This window comes from Balaenoptera physalus (genome assembly GCF_965194825.1).
Source record: "Balaenoptera physalus genome assembly, chromosome: 1".
NCBI lineage: Eukaryota > Metazoa > Chordata > Mammalia > Artiodactyla > Balaenopteridae > Balaenoptera > Balaenoptera physalus.
In genome coordinates this window covers 58673422-58690618 of record NC_138882.1, presented here as the reverse complement: position 1 = coordinate 58690618, position 17197 = coordinate 58673422, and the positions used below count along the sequence as shown (strand labels likewise).

Genomic DNA, 17197 nt, shown 5'->3' with positions numbered 1-17197 from the left:
GAATAAAGCTTCTGTAAGCATCTGTGTGTGGGGTTTTGTGTAGACGTTAAGTTTTTAACTCATTTGAATAAACACCAAGGAGTGTAATTGCTAGATCATATAGTATGGGTATATTTAGTTTTGTAAGAAACTGCCAGATTGTCAAAAGAAGCCTCCTTTGATCATATCATAACTATCCCTCTTTCTTTTTACTGGGCCTTTTTTCCTTCATAGAACTTTTCTTTGACTTGATATTATATATTTATTTGCTTATTTGTTTATTGTCTATCTTCCTCACTAGAATATAAGTTCCATGGGGGCAGGTTATTGGTATTTTTTCCTGCTACAGCTTCTGTCTGATAGTACTGTCTAGAGCAGTATCAGTCCATAGCAGGTTTTTAGTAAATATTTGCTGAATGAACAAATAAATGAACCAGGTCTGGGAAATTAGGTTGAATGTGTCTTGAACCTATACTATTCTCTGAAGACCGTTTTAATCTTTTCCAAACCCTTTTCTGATTTGCCTCATTCTCTGAAGTTTAGAATGTGAGAAAAGTTCTAAGTACCAAACTAATAGCAATATAAATTTACAAGGTTTTGATAAAAATGCTTTGACTTTTTCAGGAAAGTGTTTTGTAGGTATATTGTTTGTATGATATCTCTTAACAGTAAAAGGCATTTTGATATTTGTATCTATTGAGTTTCAAAGTGCCAAACATACCTTAACAAAGACTTAGTGTTTTGATTTGCCTCTCTATTCCGAGTAGGTCCTCCTCAGTTCTACAATTTGAGATCCTGAGGTGGTCTTGAGGTTTTGGATCAAACTAGGGCTTAGGATTTGTACAGGGAAAGTCAGAGAAATATTTGCGCCTAAGTTCCACAAACTCCTTTTACCTCTTAAATTCCATTGTTAAGTTTATCTTTGGAACCACTCTGACCTTCTTTAGGGTAAGAGAAGTCTTTGTTGAACGATGAATGACCTGGACTTGGATAAACTTACAGGTGCTGCTTTAAATAGAAATGAACTCTCCAGAGATGGTCTGTGCTATTTTTTACTGGCATTCCTCTTGCCATAACAGAACAAGACTAGCATTTAGGGATGCGTGACATCGATTTTACCAGGCAATGTATACTTGGCTTTGAAAGTAAATGAATTCGATCATAGGACACAAAAATGAAGTAATTGTCAAAAGAAGGTGAAGAATTTGTGTGTTTGTGTGTGTGTACAGCAAAAATATGAAGATAATTGTTTTCTTGCTTTTATTAGTACCAGTTTATTTTTGTGATTTTAAGATAATTATTTTGTATGTTATTGGCATAGTAAAACTGTTTGCCTTTGTTCTTTGATAGTTAATATTTTATCCCATTTTTCATCACTGTTCTGCAGAATCATAGACCAATCCAACAACATGGAGATAGCATCTTTTCCAATTTATAAGGTGTTATTCTGTGCACGTGGACATGATGGGACAGTAGAGAGCAATTGCTTTGCATTTACAGAGAGTTCCCATGGTTCAGAAGAATTCCAGATACATGTTTTCTCCTGTGAAATTAAAGAGGCAGTAAGTATAATATGTTGTAGCAATTCGCTATTGAGGTGAATTAGGGTAATATTTTCAAACTCTAATTTCACTGTCATATAATTTAGTATATACGACCATATACCATATTACATAAATTTGGAATATCTTTCTGAAGAGAAAGTTAATATTTATAATGGCATAGAGCCGCATCATAGGGAAAGCTAAATCTGATAACTCTGTGCACTAAAGTGGTACTCTCAGTTTAACATATGTAACAGAAAAATCCCCCTTGATAAGCTGTCCTCCCACCCCACCATGGTAGTAATTGCTCAGACTTAGAAAGGAAGAATATTTTTTGCCCCTCTTTTATTGTTTTTCCTAAGTTGGTTGGTCTATGTGACTTTAAAAAATGTCTGTAACAATCCCTGTTTCTCTGCTGGGCCTTTCACTTAGATACTGCAGTAAGATTGTTTCATAGATGTCTGTGATTTTCACTGGTGATCATTTATTTTGTGCATTCACTCAGAGGCTGGCTTTTGCTCTATAGAACTGGTATTAGTTATAAATACAAATGCTCCCATACAGCAGGGTTGTCAACCTGTAGTCCTTTGAAGATGCCAGTGAGTTCCTCTTACCAATTATTAAATGGTAGTTTATTCTTAGACTCAGAATCAAATGGCTGTTACATACATGGAGAAATTGCCTTCTTTTCTGTATCTATTGATTTCTCCCCAAATTAAAAATAATTTGCACTTTTAGAACTTTAGTACTTATACAACCATTTCAAAGGCATTAATAAATGGATTTGGATGGGCAAGGTCTCAGGTGTGTTTGCTTTTGGAAATATAAATTGTCAGCAGAAAATGCTGAAAGTAGCAGTTGTTCTATTTTCTCTTTACTATGAAACATAAATAAACCATTGTATTAACAGGAGTTCTGAGAGTTTATTTCTGGCCACAACATGGGAACTCATAGAAATGTAGATTTCTGTGCGTCTGATACTAAGCGTGAGGGGTATGTCAGTTGTTATGCCCTGGTGATTAATTTTTTTTACACTAAAATGAACATGTACAGACATAGAAGTCCTCTGTCAGAACCATGCCTGTGTAAGAAGTTCAAATTTGTTTCTTTTTGTTTGTTTTTTATATAGTTCTGAATCTATTTCATCCCAATGTGTGTATGTATATATAACTACACACACATACGTAATACCTATACGTATACCGATACTGACTACTTGGCCAAGTGTGTGATAGGTAGGGTGAATGAGTACAAGTATGCCTGGCACATAGCAGGCAGTGAATATAAATATGTTGAAAGAATGTGTGTGTGTGTTTGTAAACTTGGGGGGGGTCTATTTCTGATCCTTACAACTCCACTACAGAGGTGGGGAAGCAGATGGTAGAGTCCTGGCATTTCATGTTGGCAACCATCATTTAACATACCTGTGTGGATTCTGGATAATTGGTGCTCAACAGTGAGAAAGAGAACTTTGAAGAATTGGAGAACCTGCTGCTTGGAGAGGCAGAAACACTGCTGTAGAAGGAAATTGAAAGGCACCTGGTTGCAAGCATTTTTCATAACTGTGATGGTATGAAACTCTCTTTTTGGATTATAGCATCCACTTGTTTATGGGGGGGGGGAAATATTTGTCATTTTTGAGAGCTTTAACAGTGGGTAAGCAGTGGATAAAACTGGGGGGGAATTCTCGGCCTGACCATTTTGGATATAGTATTAAATAGTATTAATTGTATTTCTGGAGAGGATATTTGGTACATTGCAGGTTGTGATAAAGTGATGTCCATTTATTATTTAATTTTTTTGAGTAAATTTTTCAGAGTGTTACATTCTGGGACATTGGTGGTAAAATTCATTCTTTGAAGGAGAAATAAATGAGTTTTTATTGGACTTTATTATGAGAGATCATTTCTGTAACAACCCGGTATAAATATAGGGCTTATGACTGGCACTGCGCTAAGCATTTACTTGATACTCATGACATTTCCATAACATAGATGGTATTTATTTAGACTAGTGACCTTATGCTCCTCTTTGCCTGGAGCAGTCCTAGTTTATGCCTGTTGTCCAAGTATATTATTAAAGCACTTCATTTTATTCTCAAAAGTGCTCTGGTTTGGCTGACAGGTTTTATGGTTACCCTTTCCTTATCCAAAGGCTGAGAGAATAGATGATAAAGCTGGTTTCCTAAGGAAGTTTATGACTCTGAAGACCCATTTAATTTTCAGTCACAGCTTTCCTGTTGCTTTATTATAAAAAGTAAATACGGACTTTTACCTTTCAGTTATGCTTTATAAAGGGATTTCTCGGTCATATAGCTTGCATTCCATCAACCTTTGGGTTTTACTCATGCCTTTTATAGAATGTCTGACATCTTCCTCTCTCCCCTCAAAAAATAATTACTCGTCTTTTTGTTTCATTTACTGGTTGTCTAGTTATCTGGTTCCTGGAAGTTTCTTGTTGTGTGGTGAAGGGACAACATTAGTCCTTAGTATTTGGGTCCCTCTTAATGGACACAGACAATTGGCAAAGACCTTAGTATTTGGGGAACAGATGACAGACATTCTTATGGCTTAAATACGTACCATGCAGCAGTGGCACTAATTTGTTTTCCATTGTTTGCAGAGTCCCTGATGAGATTTGAAGAAGTTTATCAGTTAAAGGCAAGAAGACATCTTCTCAAGAGGAAGTAGCCGCATGGCTGTCGCTACCAGTTACCACTGTGATGTGCTCTTATTTCACCATAATATCCCACAAGCAGCAGGCACCAACAGTGGTAGAGGGGAGGCCCAGTGAGGGTGATGGCTTTGTTGGACCTGTGACGCAAGGATTAGGGGTTCCCACAGAAGGGTTAGGACACATTTGACTTACTGCCCTGGCTGTTCTCCTGTGGGACTCTGCTGGAGTGGATCTCAATTATCTATGGCAAAGGAGTTGGGGAATCCAGCCAGAAGTATCTTGATGCTGATGATCTTTGTACAGGGAGAATGATGTGCTAGAGTTCTGCTGAAGAATTACAGACAGAGCAGAGTATCAGAAAGCACAGTGCAAAAAGCCAGAGAGGCGCCTATTCTTGTTGCATCTTTATGAATATATTACACAAAACTGTTTTTAAAGATAATTAGTCGACTCTCTTTAAGAATTTATTTCTACTACTCAGTGTAACCATTTCCTTCAAAACAGATTTTGCTGTTTGTTTGTATGTTATGACATACTTACCATTACTAGCAATTCTCCGTGTTGTGTTCTAGAAGCAGGTTGTTATCAGCTGGTGTTACAGGCATTCAGAGATATTTCATAATACCAAGGGTATCATTAGGAACATCTTTGCTCTTAACGCATTGGTTTTTCTTAGGGTTGCTGGTACACTACTATATAAAAGAAAACCTAATTCCTTGTATGAGAAAATATTATCGCTAAACTATATTTATTGAGATGGTATTTTAGCAAAATGCCTTATTTTGGAAATTAATATAGAAGTTATATTGTTTTTCTCAAATAAATTGATTTTTGTAATTAAAAAAATTCTTATATGATTGCCACTTGTTTTAGCTCCTTTCAATTAGTAATATATTTGAGCAAGTTGTTTTTAAAATTTTAACACATATTTTTCTGGGTGTCTTTTATAGGATGACTTTTCTACATTTACTTTTTTTGGGTGAACATTTTCTTGATAAATGTTTTTAAAAGAGTTGCTCCTTTTTCACTAATATTAGTGAAAAGGTTTTATCTTAGAAGAATTTGCTATGTTATTTTACTTTATTTTTAATTAATTTATTTTAAAATATTTTATTTATTTATTTATTTGGCTGCGTCAGGTCTTAGTTGTGGCACACGGGGTCTTTTGTTGTGGTGTGCGGGCTGTTTGTTGTGGTGCGCGGGTTTCTCTCTAGTTGCGACAGGCGGGCTCAGTAGTTGCGGCATGCAGGCTGTCTAGTTGTGGTGCAGGCTCTAGAGTGCACGGGCTTAGTTGCCCCTCTGCATGTGGGATCTTAGTTCCCTGACCAGGGGTCGAACCTGCGTCCCCTGCGTTGGAAGGCGGATTCTTAACCACTGGACCCCCAGAGAAGTCCCCCTGTATTACTTATTTTAAGTAAATATTTCACTTAATAGCATTTCTTGGACTGTTAATGTGTAATACATAATTGAGAATTTGGAAAATACTGAAATACAAAAGAAAATAAAAGTTACTCAGAATTCCATCAGAATTAAGATTTTGGTGTATCTCCTTTCCACATATCTACATGTGTCCTCCTGCCCACCTCTTCAAAAACAACAACAACTCCAAGAGATAGTTTTGTGTTTAACTAATGCTTTCTGTAGGTAGGTGCTGCCTCTGGGGAAAAATTGTACTGTATTGTTTGTCAATAAACCTTTTGACTTCTGCAAAGAAAATGCCTGTTCTAGATTATTGTGTGTGCGTGTGTGTTTGTGTGTGTGTATTTAATAGTGTGACATGTATAGAAATGTTTTCCATGGTATTATGTTTTAAATTTTTTCATGATGAAATTGGTTACCCAGTTTGTTCCAATAACTATAGACATTGATAATCATTGTTTTTGAAGCTGCTCTACCTTACCAATTCTTGGATCATCATTCCAGCTTATTCACAGACTCTAGAAGTCACAAATGATTTTAACCTTGTTGTTGGAAATAGCAACTTCTAAGACATGGTCAGGATTAAATGCAGTTTGATTGCTGTTAATGTACTGTTGTGTCCTTCCTCCAAGAAGAGAGAAAGGTGTAGTCTGATTTTCCCCCCATCATTCTCTACCACTCTGGCTCAGCCCCATATGCTTATTAGCCTTTTTAAAAAGAAATTCCTGAGCCTTGCCCATCTACTTTAGAATTCGCCAAGTTCTTTGACTTTTTTTTGGTGTGGCCTGATGTGTAGGCTTGCGGACAGCTCTGATACAAAGAAAATGAAATAGAAGAATATAGGAGAGAAGAAAAAATAATAAATAGGGTTGGGGTTTAACTTTACTAATGTATCAAAACCTAAGTACAGGTATTCTATTTTCACATATAATGTTTTCTTAAAAATATGCTTAAAAATGTTTTCTTAAATACACATAAAATGTAAATAAGAGACGTCACATTTTATTTGGAGTTAGGAAGTGGGGAGTACTCAAAGAACTGAAAATAGTTTAAAGTCCCTGTTTACACTTTACCTTGTAGGCATAATCTTCAGTGACTTATTTCTAGCATGTTCTTTGATTCTGTTTTCCTCTATAACATTTAAATTATTGAGCTAAGTCCAATAAGGGTCCAGTTGAGGCTGAACATATCTGTTTTTGCCTTCGCTAATGATTCCTCCCATTCACCCCAAGCACATTCAACTTACATGTGCTGAAATGAAAGCTCCATGTACACAGCTGTATCCCTCTCTCCTAGAATAATACTTAGTACACAGAAGGCACTCAAAAAGTATTGGTTGAATGAATGAGTGAACTTATCATTGTCTTAATTGTATAAGATTTGAGGTCTACAGTTCTTATTAATATCAATTCTTTGCTGCTTTGTTGTTTTTACTCATTTATATAAAATTATAATGAGATAACACTTTAACATATTAAAAAATTTTACAAATGCTGTGATACAAATATGATGCTATTGATTGAAGTTGAACTTTAGGCTGGCAGGCAGCATTCTTATACAGTTAACCTGTGTAAGTCAGTTAATTTAGGAAACTATTGATTTGGCACTGGAAAGGCAGTTTAGGGTAGTCATTGATTACTAGATGTAAGTGTGGCCATTGGAAGTTTGAGGACCATTGAAGAGTATGTGTGTGTGAGAAAAGGTAGAATGTATGAATATAATAAAAATAGAATATTAAGGAAAGACCCCCATACTTGAAGAAATTCTACTGTTAATGAGAGTGCTCTTATTTCAAGCAAATTATAAAATATTATCATCTTAGATTAATACAAAGAATAATTTGAATTCACTTTATCTAAAGTGAAGGATTTAATATTCAGAGAAGTTTCTTTACTAGTACCTCCCAGTGTGAGATTTTGAAAATATGACCTTTGTTCAAACCCTTCTTATTTCATCTTGTTTTTATTTGTTCAACCCATGAGGGGCCTGAGAGATTTGGAAGGTCTTTTGTGTTTGAAGCGGACGAGTTTGAGATGGTATGATGCTTCTTTTGGAACCAAGGAAGATAATACCGTCTGGAAGAGTGTGGGATGTAGAGTACTCCTCCACTTCAGGGGAGGAGTAAAAGCCATCCATATATATACACACATACATATATTTATGTATGTGTGTGTATATAAAGTCACCAGGGTGGCTTAATACTAATAAATTAGATAAGAACATTTCAGGATTCATTCATTCTGCGACACGTTTATACAACAACAACGTTGAGTAACAACACTGGAAGCTCTTTAAATCGTGCTCTTTAAATTTTTAAATCATGTTTTCTTTTTGCAAAAAACAGTATTTATTCTATGCCTCAGGATCTAGCCCCCTGAAGCTGAGAGAAGTGAAAAGAGAAATTGACACCTTGGGCTAAAACCTTGTTTGTGTGTGTTCATTGGGAAGGTTTAGATGCCAGTATCATTCTAGTAATTATCTTAGGATTCATTCATTGCAATATAGTATCTTAGGGGTCATAGAAACATCTGTACATACATACAGCTTCTTTTGTGACTTTAAATTAAACGTCTTTATTTTGGTGTTTAAATGCCAGATTGAAAGAAGCAAAGTACAGTTGACCCTTGAACAGTGTGCTGGGGCTGGGGGGTGGGGTGTGGTAGGGGCGCTGACCCTCTGCCCAGTCAGAAATTCATGTATAATTTATAGTTGGCCCTCCATACTAGCGGTTCCTCCTTATCCACTGTTCCGCATCTGCCACTTCAACCAACCGTGGCTTGTATACTACTGTAGTATTTACTGTTGAAAAAAATCTGCGTATAAGGGGACCCGTGCATTTCAAACCCATGTTGTTTAGGGGTCAGCTGTGTGTGTGTATATATGCTTATACTGTGTATATATACACACTATATATTACAAACTCTGTGTGTGTGTGTGTGTGTGTGTGTGTGTGTGTGTGTGTATGCTTAGACTATATCTACTTTATCTGCTAAAGAGCATTGTGACCATGGGAAATTATAGATTCAAGAATTAGGGAAGCAGTTTATCAAAATGCAGTTAAATCTTTGTCTAATATTGTTTCCATTTTTATTCTTTTAGGTAAGCAGAATTTTGTATAGTTTCTGTACAGCTTTCAAACGGTCTTCTAGACAAGTATCTGATGTTAAAGACTCAGTTATTCCTACCCCTGACAGTGATGTATTTACCTTCAGTGTCTCCTTGGAGGTAAAAGAAGATGATGGAAAAGGAAACTTTAGGTGAGGTTGTTTGGAAAGGTTAAAAATTGGTATTGTGTCTGAAATATAATATTGGCTAATTTAAAGTTTCCAGAATATACAATGTTGGTATAAAGCTTTAGGATGATAAAGAAATATTTCACTGGTGAATGCATGGTTCACTTTTGTCATGCTTTTCAGATATTTTATGTAAATTATTTTCTTAATATTTTAAAATACTGATTTTTATTGTAGAAAATTTAGTAAAATAATAAAATTAGAGTAAAAAGCTATGGTTTTGTCAGCCACAATAACTTTTAATATTTGATTTCTAGAGTGTATTTTTATACAGTTGTATATGTATATATAGTATTTCTTTTAACTTCATGATATAAGAATTTTTCAATTAAAATATTCTTAAAATCATTTTTAATGGTCACTGGTAGTATGTTGTATGGTTTGACCAGCATTTAATTAACCATTTCCTTCTGTATATTTGGAATGTTTTTCTTTAGTTCAAAAATAGGCAGATAATAGGAAACAGTTATACTCTTTAATGATTAGTTATGTGCCTTTACTTTGCCTTTGTTTCTGACCATAATTGTTAGGTAGGTATTTTATCTGTTTTTTACAGATACGGAAATTGAGTCTTAGGTCAAATAAGTTGCTAAAGGTATTTTTCCTTTTCAGATAAGGCAACCTATATTTTAGACACTTAACTGTTTTTGTTTTGTTTCTTTTAGACACTTATTGTTTTAATGAACTAATTCTTGAGAATTGTCAGTCTGGCCTAGGCTAGAATTTAACTTGCCCTGATCTGTACCTCTTTGTTCATCTTTTATTTATATTTACTTGGATTTGTCACAGTCATCTCATATTCTAGATGTTTAAAAGTAAGCTCTTCTCAATTTTTGCCTTGGGTTTCACTGTGTTAAAGGCATTCATGCAACCAGCTAAACCAGAAATGTGACAGTCTTAAAAGTAATTAAATAAACCATGTTCCTAAATTTGTTAAAATTTAAAAACTAAAATTTGAAATGATGTCATTTAAAAAGTTTTGTTTTTAATCTCGGTTAGGGATAAATTATAAGGCTCTTGTAAACCCAGTTTAAAAATTAATAACACTCTGTTTTGCTGACTGTAAAGTTTGTCATTACTCTGTGGCAAGATGAGAGTTAGGATATCTTAAGAATAAGGGGTTGTTGCTTAAATAGTTTGTTGGCTCATTCTAACCTTGAAAGAGAGATCTTTTTTATTGTTTTTAATTATTTTTAATTCCTGTTCTTTTTGCTTGTTTCAGTCCTGTGCCTAAGGATAGAGATAAATTTTATTTCAAATTAAAACAAGGAATAGAGAAGAAGGTTGTGATTACAGTGCAGCAACTTTCTAACAAAGAATTAGCTATTGAAAGGTAAGCAGCTTGCTCCTAAATGCTACCAAAACTTGTATTGACATTGTTACTGTGTTTCAAGAGACTTACTATTGAATCTCAGCTGTATTACTTACTGTGGCTTTTCACCATGCTTCAGTTTCTCCATTTAAAAATGAGAATGAGAAACCTAATGCTTTCCCCACTTAAATAAGTTAGATATAACTGGTTCATTGAAAATGTCAATTGATGGGGGGAATAAACATGAAATGGCTTTGTTTTATCAGTAATAACTGCTTCTACCCTATTTGGGCTTTTTCCGTCTCTCCCTTATTTACATATAGGACAAATACCTTAACTTCTCAATCATTTTGATTATTAAAAAGTCCATTTAGTTACTGAGATATCAGAATCTTTAAGAGATATATCTTTAAAATATATAAACACACATGCACATATGTACGCACATATGTACACACACATGTGTCTGCATGCGTTTGTATATTTATGTCTATATTTTATTTTTTTTGTTAGCAGTAGACATAGCAATATTTTAATGTTTTTATTTAGAGGTAATTTCAAACTTACAGAAGAGTTAAAAAAAAAAAAAAAAACCTAGTACAGAGAACACCTGCATGCTCTTTACTCAGAATCACTTATTAATAACATTTTACCCCATTTGCTTTGCACCCACTTTCTCAATCTCTCTCTCTCTCTCTCTCTGTCTCTCAGTCTTTCTCTCCCTCCCTCCCCCACAAGACACACACGCACACACGTGATTGTTTTTCTAAACAATTTAAGAGTAAGTTACATACATCATGGTGTTTTATCCCTATCTACTTCCTTAGGAAATCTATATTTCCTAAAAATAGGGATACCAATATCTCTTATTTAACCACATTATTTGTATCAACCTCAGTAAATTTAGCTTTCATGCAATACTTTTAATCTAACCTACTATTCGTCTCTAATTTTGTCAGTTAAGCCAATACCATCCTTTCCCCCCATCCAATTTGGGATTCACATTAGGGTCAGATATTGCATTTAGCTGCCAAATGTCTTTAGGTTTCTTTAATTTGGAAAGATTTCCACGGTCTTTCTCTCTCTTTTAAAACATGGACTTTTTTTTTTTTAATAAATAAATTTATTTATTTATTATTTTTGGCTGCATTGGGTCTTTGTTGCTGCATGCGGGCTTTATCTAGTTGTGGTGAGCAGGGACTACTCTTTGTTGTGGTGTGCAGGATTCTCATTGCGGTGGCTTCTCTAGTTGCGGAGCACGGGCTCTAGGTGCGCGGGCTTCAGTAGTTGTGGCTTGTGGGCTCTAGAGCGCAGGCTTAGTAGTTGTGGCGCACGGGCTTAGTTGCTCCACGGCATGTGGGGTCTTCCCAGACCACGGATCGAACCTGTGTCCCCTGCATTGGCAGGCAGATTCTTAACCACTGTGCCACCAGGAAGTCCCATCAACATGGACATTTTTGAAGAATACATCCCTTTCCCTCTTTTTATTTTTCTTATTTCTTATACTATTTTTATTTTTATTTATTTTTTGCATCTTTATTGGAGTATAATTGCTTTACAATGTTGTGTTAGTTTCTACTGTACAACAAAGTGAATCAGCTATATATATATATACATGTATTCCCATATCCCCTTCCTCTTGAGCCTCCCTCCCACCCTCCCTATCCCACCCCTCTAGGTTGTCACAAAGCGTCGAGCTGATCTCCCTGTGCTATGCAGAAGCTTCCCACTAGCCATCCATTTTACATTTGGTAGTGTATATATGTCAATGATACTCTCTCACTTAGTCCCAGCTTCCCCTTCCCCTGCTGTGTCCTCAAGTCTGTCCTATACATCTGCATCTTTATTGCTGCCCTGCCACTAGGTTCATCAGTACCATTTTCTTAGATTCCATATATATGCGTTAGCATATGGTATTTGTTTTTCTGACTTACTTCACTCTTATGACAGTCTCTAGGTCCATCCACGTCTCTACAAATGACCCAATTTCGTTCCTTTTAATGGCTGAGTAATATTCCATTGTATATATGTGCCACATCTTCTTTATCCATTCATCTGTCAGTAGACATTTAGGTTGCTTCCATGTCCTGGCTGTTGTAAATAGTGCTGCAGTGAACATTGTGGTACATGTATCTTTTTGAATTACGGTTTTCTCAGGGTATATGCCCAGTAGTGGGATTGCTGGGTCATATGGTAGTTCTATTTTTAGTTTAAGGAACCTCCATGCTGTTCTCCATAGTGGCTGTATCAATTTACATTCCCACCAACAGTGCAGGAGGGTTCTCTTTTCTCCACACCCTCTCTAGCATTTATTGTTTGTAGATTTTTTGATGATGACCATTCTGACCAGTGTGAGGTGATACCTCATTGTGGTTTTGACTTGCATTTCTCTAATGATTAGTGATGTTGAGCATCTTTTCATGTGTTTGTTGGCAATGTGTATGTCTTCTTTGGAGAAATGTCTGTTTAGGTCTTCCATCCATTTTTGGATTGGGTTGTTTATGTTTTTGAAACTGAGCTGCATGAGCTGCTTGTGGATTTTGGAGATTAATCCTTTGTCAGCTGCTTCATTTGCAAATATCTTCTCCTATTCTGAGGGTTGTCTTTTCGTCTTGTTTATGGTTTCCTTTGCTGTGCAAAAGCTTTGAAGTTTCATTAGGTCCCATTTGTTTATTTTTGTTTTTATTTCCATTACTCTAGGAGGTGGATCAAAAAAAATCTTGCTGTGATTTATGTCAAAGAGTGTTCTTCCTATGTTTTCCTCTAAGAGTTTTATAGTGTCCGGTCTTACATTTAGGTCTCGAATCCATTTTGAGTTCATTTTTGTGTATGGTGTTAGGGAGTGTTCTAATTTCATTCTTTTCCATGTAGCTGTCCAGTTTTCCCAGCACCACTTATTGAAGAGGCTGTCTTTTCTCCATTGTATATACTTGCCTCCTTTGTCAAAGATAATGTGACCATAGTTGCATGGGTTTATCTCTGGGCTTTCTATCCTGTTCCATTGATCTATGTTTCTGTTTTTGTGCCAGTACTATACTGTCTTGATTACTGTAGCTTTGTAGTATAGTCTGAAGTCTGCGAGCCTTAATTTTGCACATTAATTTTGTATCCTGCTACTTTACCAAATTCATTGATTAGCTCTGGTAGTTTTCTGGTGTCATCTTTAGGATTTTCTATGTATAGTATCATGTCATCTGCAAACACTGAGAGATGTATTTCTTCTTTTCTAATTTGGATTCCTTTTATTTCTTTTTCTTCTCTCATTGCTGTGGCTAAAACTTCCAAAACTATGTTGAATAATAGTGGTGAGAGTGGGCACCCTTTGTCTTGTTCCTGATGTTAGAGGAAATGGTTTCAGTTTTTCAGCATTGAGAATGATGTTCGCTGTGGGTTAGTCATATATGGCTTTTATTATGTCATGTAGGTTCCCTCTGTGCCCACTCTCTGTACAGTGTTTATCAAAAATGTGTTTTGAATTTTGTCAAAAGCTTTTTCTACATCTATTGAGATTATCATATGGTTTTTACCCTTCAGTTTGTTAATATTGTGTATCACATTGATTGATTTGTGTATATTGAAGAATCCTTGCATTCCTGGGATAAACCCCAGTTGATCATGGTGTATGATCCCTTTAATGTGCTGTTGGATTCTGTTTGCTAGTATTTTGTTGAGGATTTTTGCATCTATGTTCATCAGAGATACTGGCCTGTAGTTTTCTTTTTTTGTGACACCTTTGTCTGGTTTTGGTATCAAGGTGATAGTGGCCTCGTAGAATGAATTTGGGAGTGTCCCTCCCTCCACTATATTTTGGAAGAGTTTGAGAAGGATAGGTGTTAGCTCTTCTCTAAATGCTTGATAGAATTTGCCTGTGAAGCCATCTGATCCTGGACCTTTGTTTGTTGGAATATTTTTAATTACAGTTTCAATTTCAGTGCTTGTGATTGGTGTGTTTATATTTTCTTTTTCTTCCTGGTTCAGTCTTGGAAGGTTGTACTTTTCTAAGAATTTGTCCATTTCTTCCAGGTTGTCCATTTTATTGGCATATAGTTGCTTGTAGTAGTCTGTCATGATCCTGTGTATTTCTGAGGTGTCAGTTGTTACTTCTTTTTCATTTCTAATTCTGTTGATTTGAGTCGTCTCCTTTTTTTTCCTGATGAGTCTGGCTAATGGTTTATCAATTTTGTTTATTTTTTCAAAGAACCAGATTTTAGTTTTATTGATATTTGCTGTTGTTTCTGTTATTTCTTTTTTCATTTATTTCTGATCTGATCTTTATGATTTCTTTCCTTCTGCTAATTTTAGGTGTTTCTTGTTCTTCTTTCTGTAAGTGCTTTAGGAGTAAGGTTAGGTTGTTTATTTGAGATTCTTCTTGTTTCTTGAGGTAGGATTGTATTGCTGTGAACTTCCCTCTTAAAACTGCTTTTGCTGCATCCCATATGTTTTGTGTCATCGTGTTTTCATTGTCATTTGTTTCTAGGTATTTTTTGATTTCCTCTTTGATTTCTTCAGTGATCTCTTGGTTGTTTAACAGCATGTTGTTTAACCTCCATGTGTTTGTATTTTTTTACACTTTTTTTCCTGTAATTGATATCTAGTCTCATAGCGTTGTGGTTGGAAAAGATGCTTGATATGATTTCAATTTTCTTAAATTTACCAAGGCTTGATTTGTGACCCAAGTTGTGATCTGTCCTGGAGAATGTTCCATGTGCACTTGAGAAGAAAGGGTATTCTGTTTTTTTTTAAAAATAAATTTATTTATTTTTTGGCTGCATTGGGTCTTCGTTGCTACGTGTGGGCTTTTGTAGTTGTGGCGAGCAGTGGCTACTCTTCCTTGTGGTGCATGGTTTTCTCATTGTGATGGCTTCTCCTTGTTGTGGAGCATGGGCTCTAGGCTTGTGGGCTTCAGTAGTTGTGGCAAGCGGGCTGTAGAATGCAGGCTCAGTAGTTGCAGTGCACAGGTTTAGTTGCTCCACGGCATGTGGGATCTTCCCAGACCAGGGCTCGAACCCATGTCTCCTGCATTGGCAGGCAGATTCTTAACCATTGTGCCACGAGGGAAGTCCTATTCTGTTGTTTTGGGATGGAATGTCCTATAAATATCAATTAAGTCTATATGGTCTAATATGTCATTTAAAGCTTGTGTTTCCTTATTTATTTTCTGCTTGGGTGATCTATCCATTGGTGTAAGTGGGGTGTTAAAGTCCCCTACTATTATTGTGTTACTGTCGATTTCCCCTCTTATAGCATTTGTCTTATGTATTGAGGTGCTCCTATGTTGGGTGCATAGATATTTACAGTTGTTATATCTTCTTCTTCGATTGATCCCTCGATCATTATGTAGTGTCCTTCTTTGTCTCTTGTAATAGTCTTTATTTTATAGACTATTTTGTTTGATATGAATATTGCTACTCCAGCTTTGTTTTGATTTCCATTTTTATGGACTATCTTTTTCCATCCCCTCACTTTCAGTCTGTATGTGTCCCTAGGTCTGAAGTGGGTCTCTTGTAGACAGCATATATATGGGTCTTGTTTTTGTATCCATTCAGCCAGTCTGTGTCTTTTGGTTGGAGCATTTAATCCATTTACATTTAAAGTAATTATTGATATGTATGTTCCTATTACCATTTTCTTAATTGTTTTGGGTTTATTTTTGTAGGTTTTTTCCTTTGCTTGTGTTTCCTGTCTAGAGAAGTTCCTTTAGCATTTGTTGTAAAGCTGGTTTGCTGGTGCTGAATTCTCTTAACTTTTCCTTGTCTGTAAACCTTTGATTTCTCTGTTGAATCTGAATGAGATCCTTGCTGGGTAGAGTAATCTTGGTTGTAGGTTTTTCCCTTTCATCACTTTAAGTATATCTTGCCCCTCCCTTCTGGCCTGTAGAGCTTCTGCTGAAAGATCAGCTGTTTACCTTATGGGGATTCCCTTGTATGTTATTTGTTGCTTTTCCCTTGCTGCTTTTAATATTTTTTCTTTGTGTTTAATTTTTGTTAGTTTGATTAATATGTGTCTTGGCATGTTTCTCCTTGGGTTTATCCTGTATGGTACTCTCTGCACTTCCCGGACTTGATTGACTATTTCCTTTCCAATGTTGGGGAAGTTTTCGACTATAATCTGTTCAAATATTTCCTCAGACCCTTTCTTTTTTTCTTCTTCTTCTGGGACGCCTATAATTCAAGTGTTGGTGCACTTAATGTTGTCCCAGAGGTCTCTAAGACTGTCCTCCATTATTTTCATTCTTTTTTCTTTACTCTGCTTTGCGGCAGTTATTTCCACCATTCTGTCTTCCTGCTCACTTATCTGTTCTTCTGCCTCAGTTGTTCTGCTATTGATTCCTTTTGGAGTATTTTTTTTTTAAATTTTATTTATTTATTTATTTATGGCTGTGTTGGGTCTTCGTTTCTGCGCGAGGGCTTTCACTAGTTGTGGCAAGTGGGGGCCACCCTTCATCGCGGTGCGTGGGCCTCTCACTATCGCGGCCTCTCTTGTTGCGGAGCACAGGCTCCAGACGCACAGGCTCAGCAGTTGTGGCTCACGGGCCTAGTCGCTCCGCAGCATGTGGGATCTTCCCAGACCAAGGCTCAAACCCGTGTCCCCTGCATTGGCAGGCAGATTCTCAACCACTGCACCACCAGGGAAGCCCTTTTTGGAGTATTTTTAATTTCCGTTATTGTATTGTCCATTACTGTTTGTTTGCTGTTTAGTTCTTCTAGGTCCTTGTTAAACATTTCTTATATTTTCTCTGTTCTATTTCTGAGATTTTGTGTCATCTTTACTGTCATTACTCTGAATTCTTTTTCAGGTAGTTTGCCTATTTCCTCTTCATTTATTCAGTCTTGTGCATTTTTATCTTGCTCCTTTGCCTGAAAGATGTTTCTCTGTCTTATCATTTTGTCTGATTTACAGTATTTGAGGTTTCCTTTCCCTAGGCTGCAGGGTCATAGTTCCTCTTGCTTCTGTTAGCTCTGCTCCCGGTGGTG

The 17197-nt window shown here is 36.1% G+C and overlaps 1 protein-coding gene across 15 annotated transcripts in view; it reads left to right on the top strand.

Moving 5' to 3' along the window:
* The window catches only part of RABGAP1L (RAB GTPase activating protein 1 like), a 786837-nt gene that overhangs the window by 189482 nt on the left and 580158 nt on the right, over positions 1-17197 (top strand). For all 15 annotated transcript variants that reach the window (XR_014256708.1, XR_014256709.1, XR_014256710.1 and 12 more), the window contains 3 exons: positions 1367-1541; positions 8718-8875; positions 10134-10244. Coding sequence is in view for 6 of the 15 variants with exons in the window: in XM_082437232.1 (XP_082293358.1) it covers positions 1367-1541; positions 8718-8875; positions 10134-10244 (444 nt within the window). In the remaining 9 variants the exon portion in view is untranslated. The remainder of the gene's footprint in view (positions 1-1366; positions 1542-8717; positions 8876-10133; positions 10245-17197) is intronic.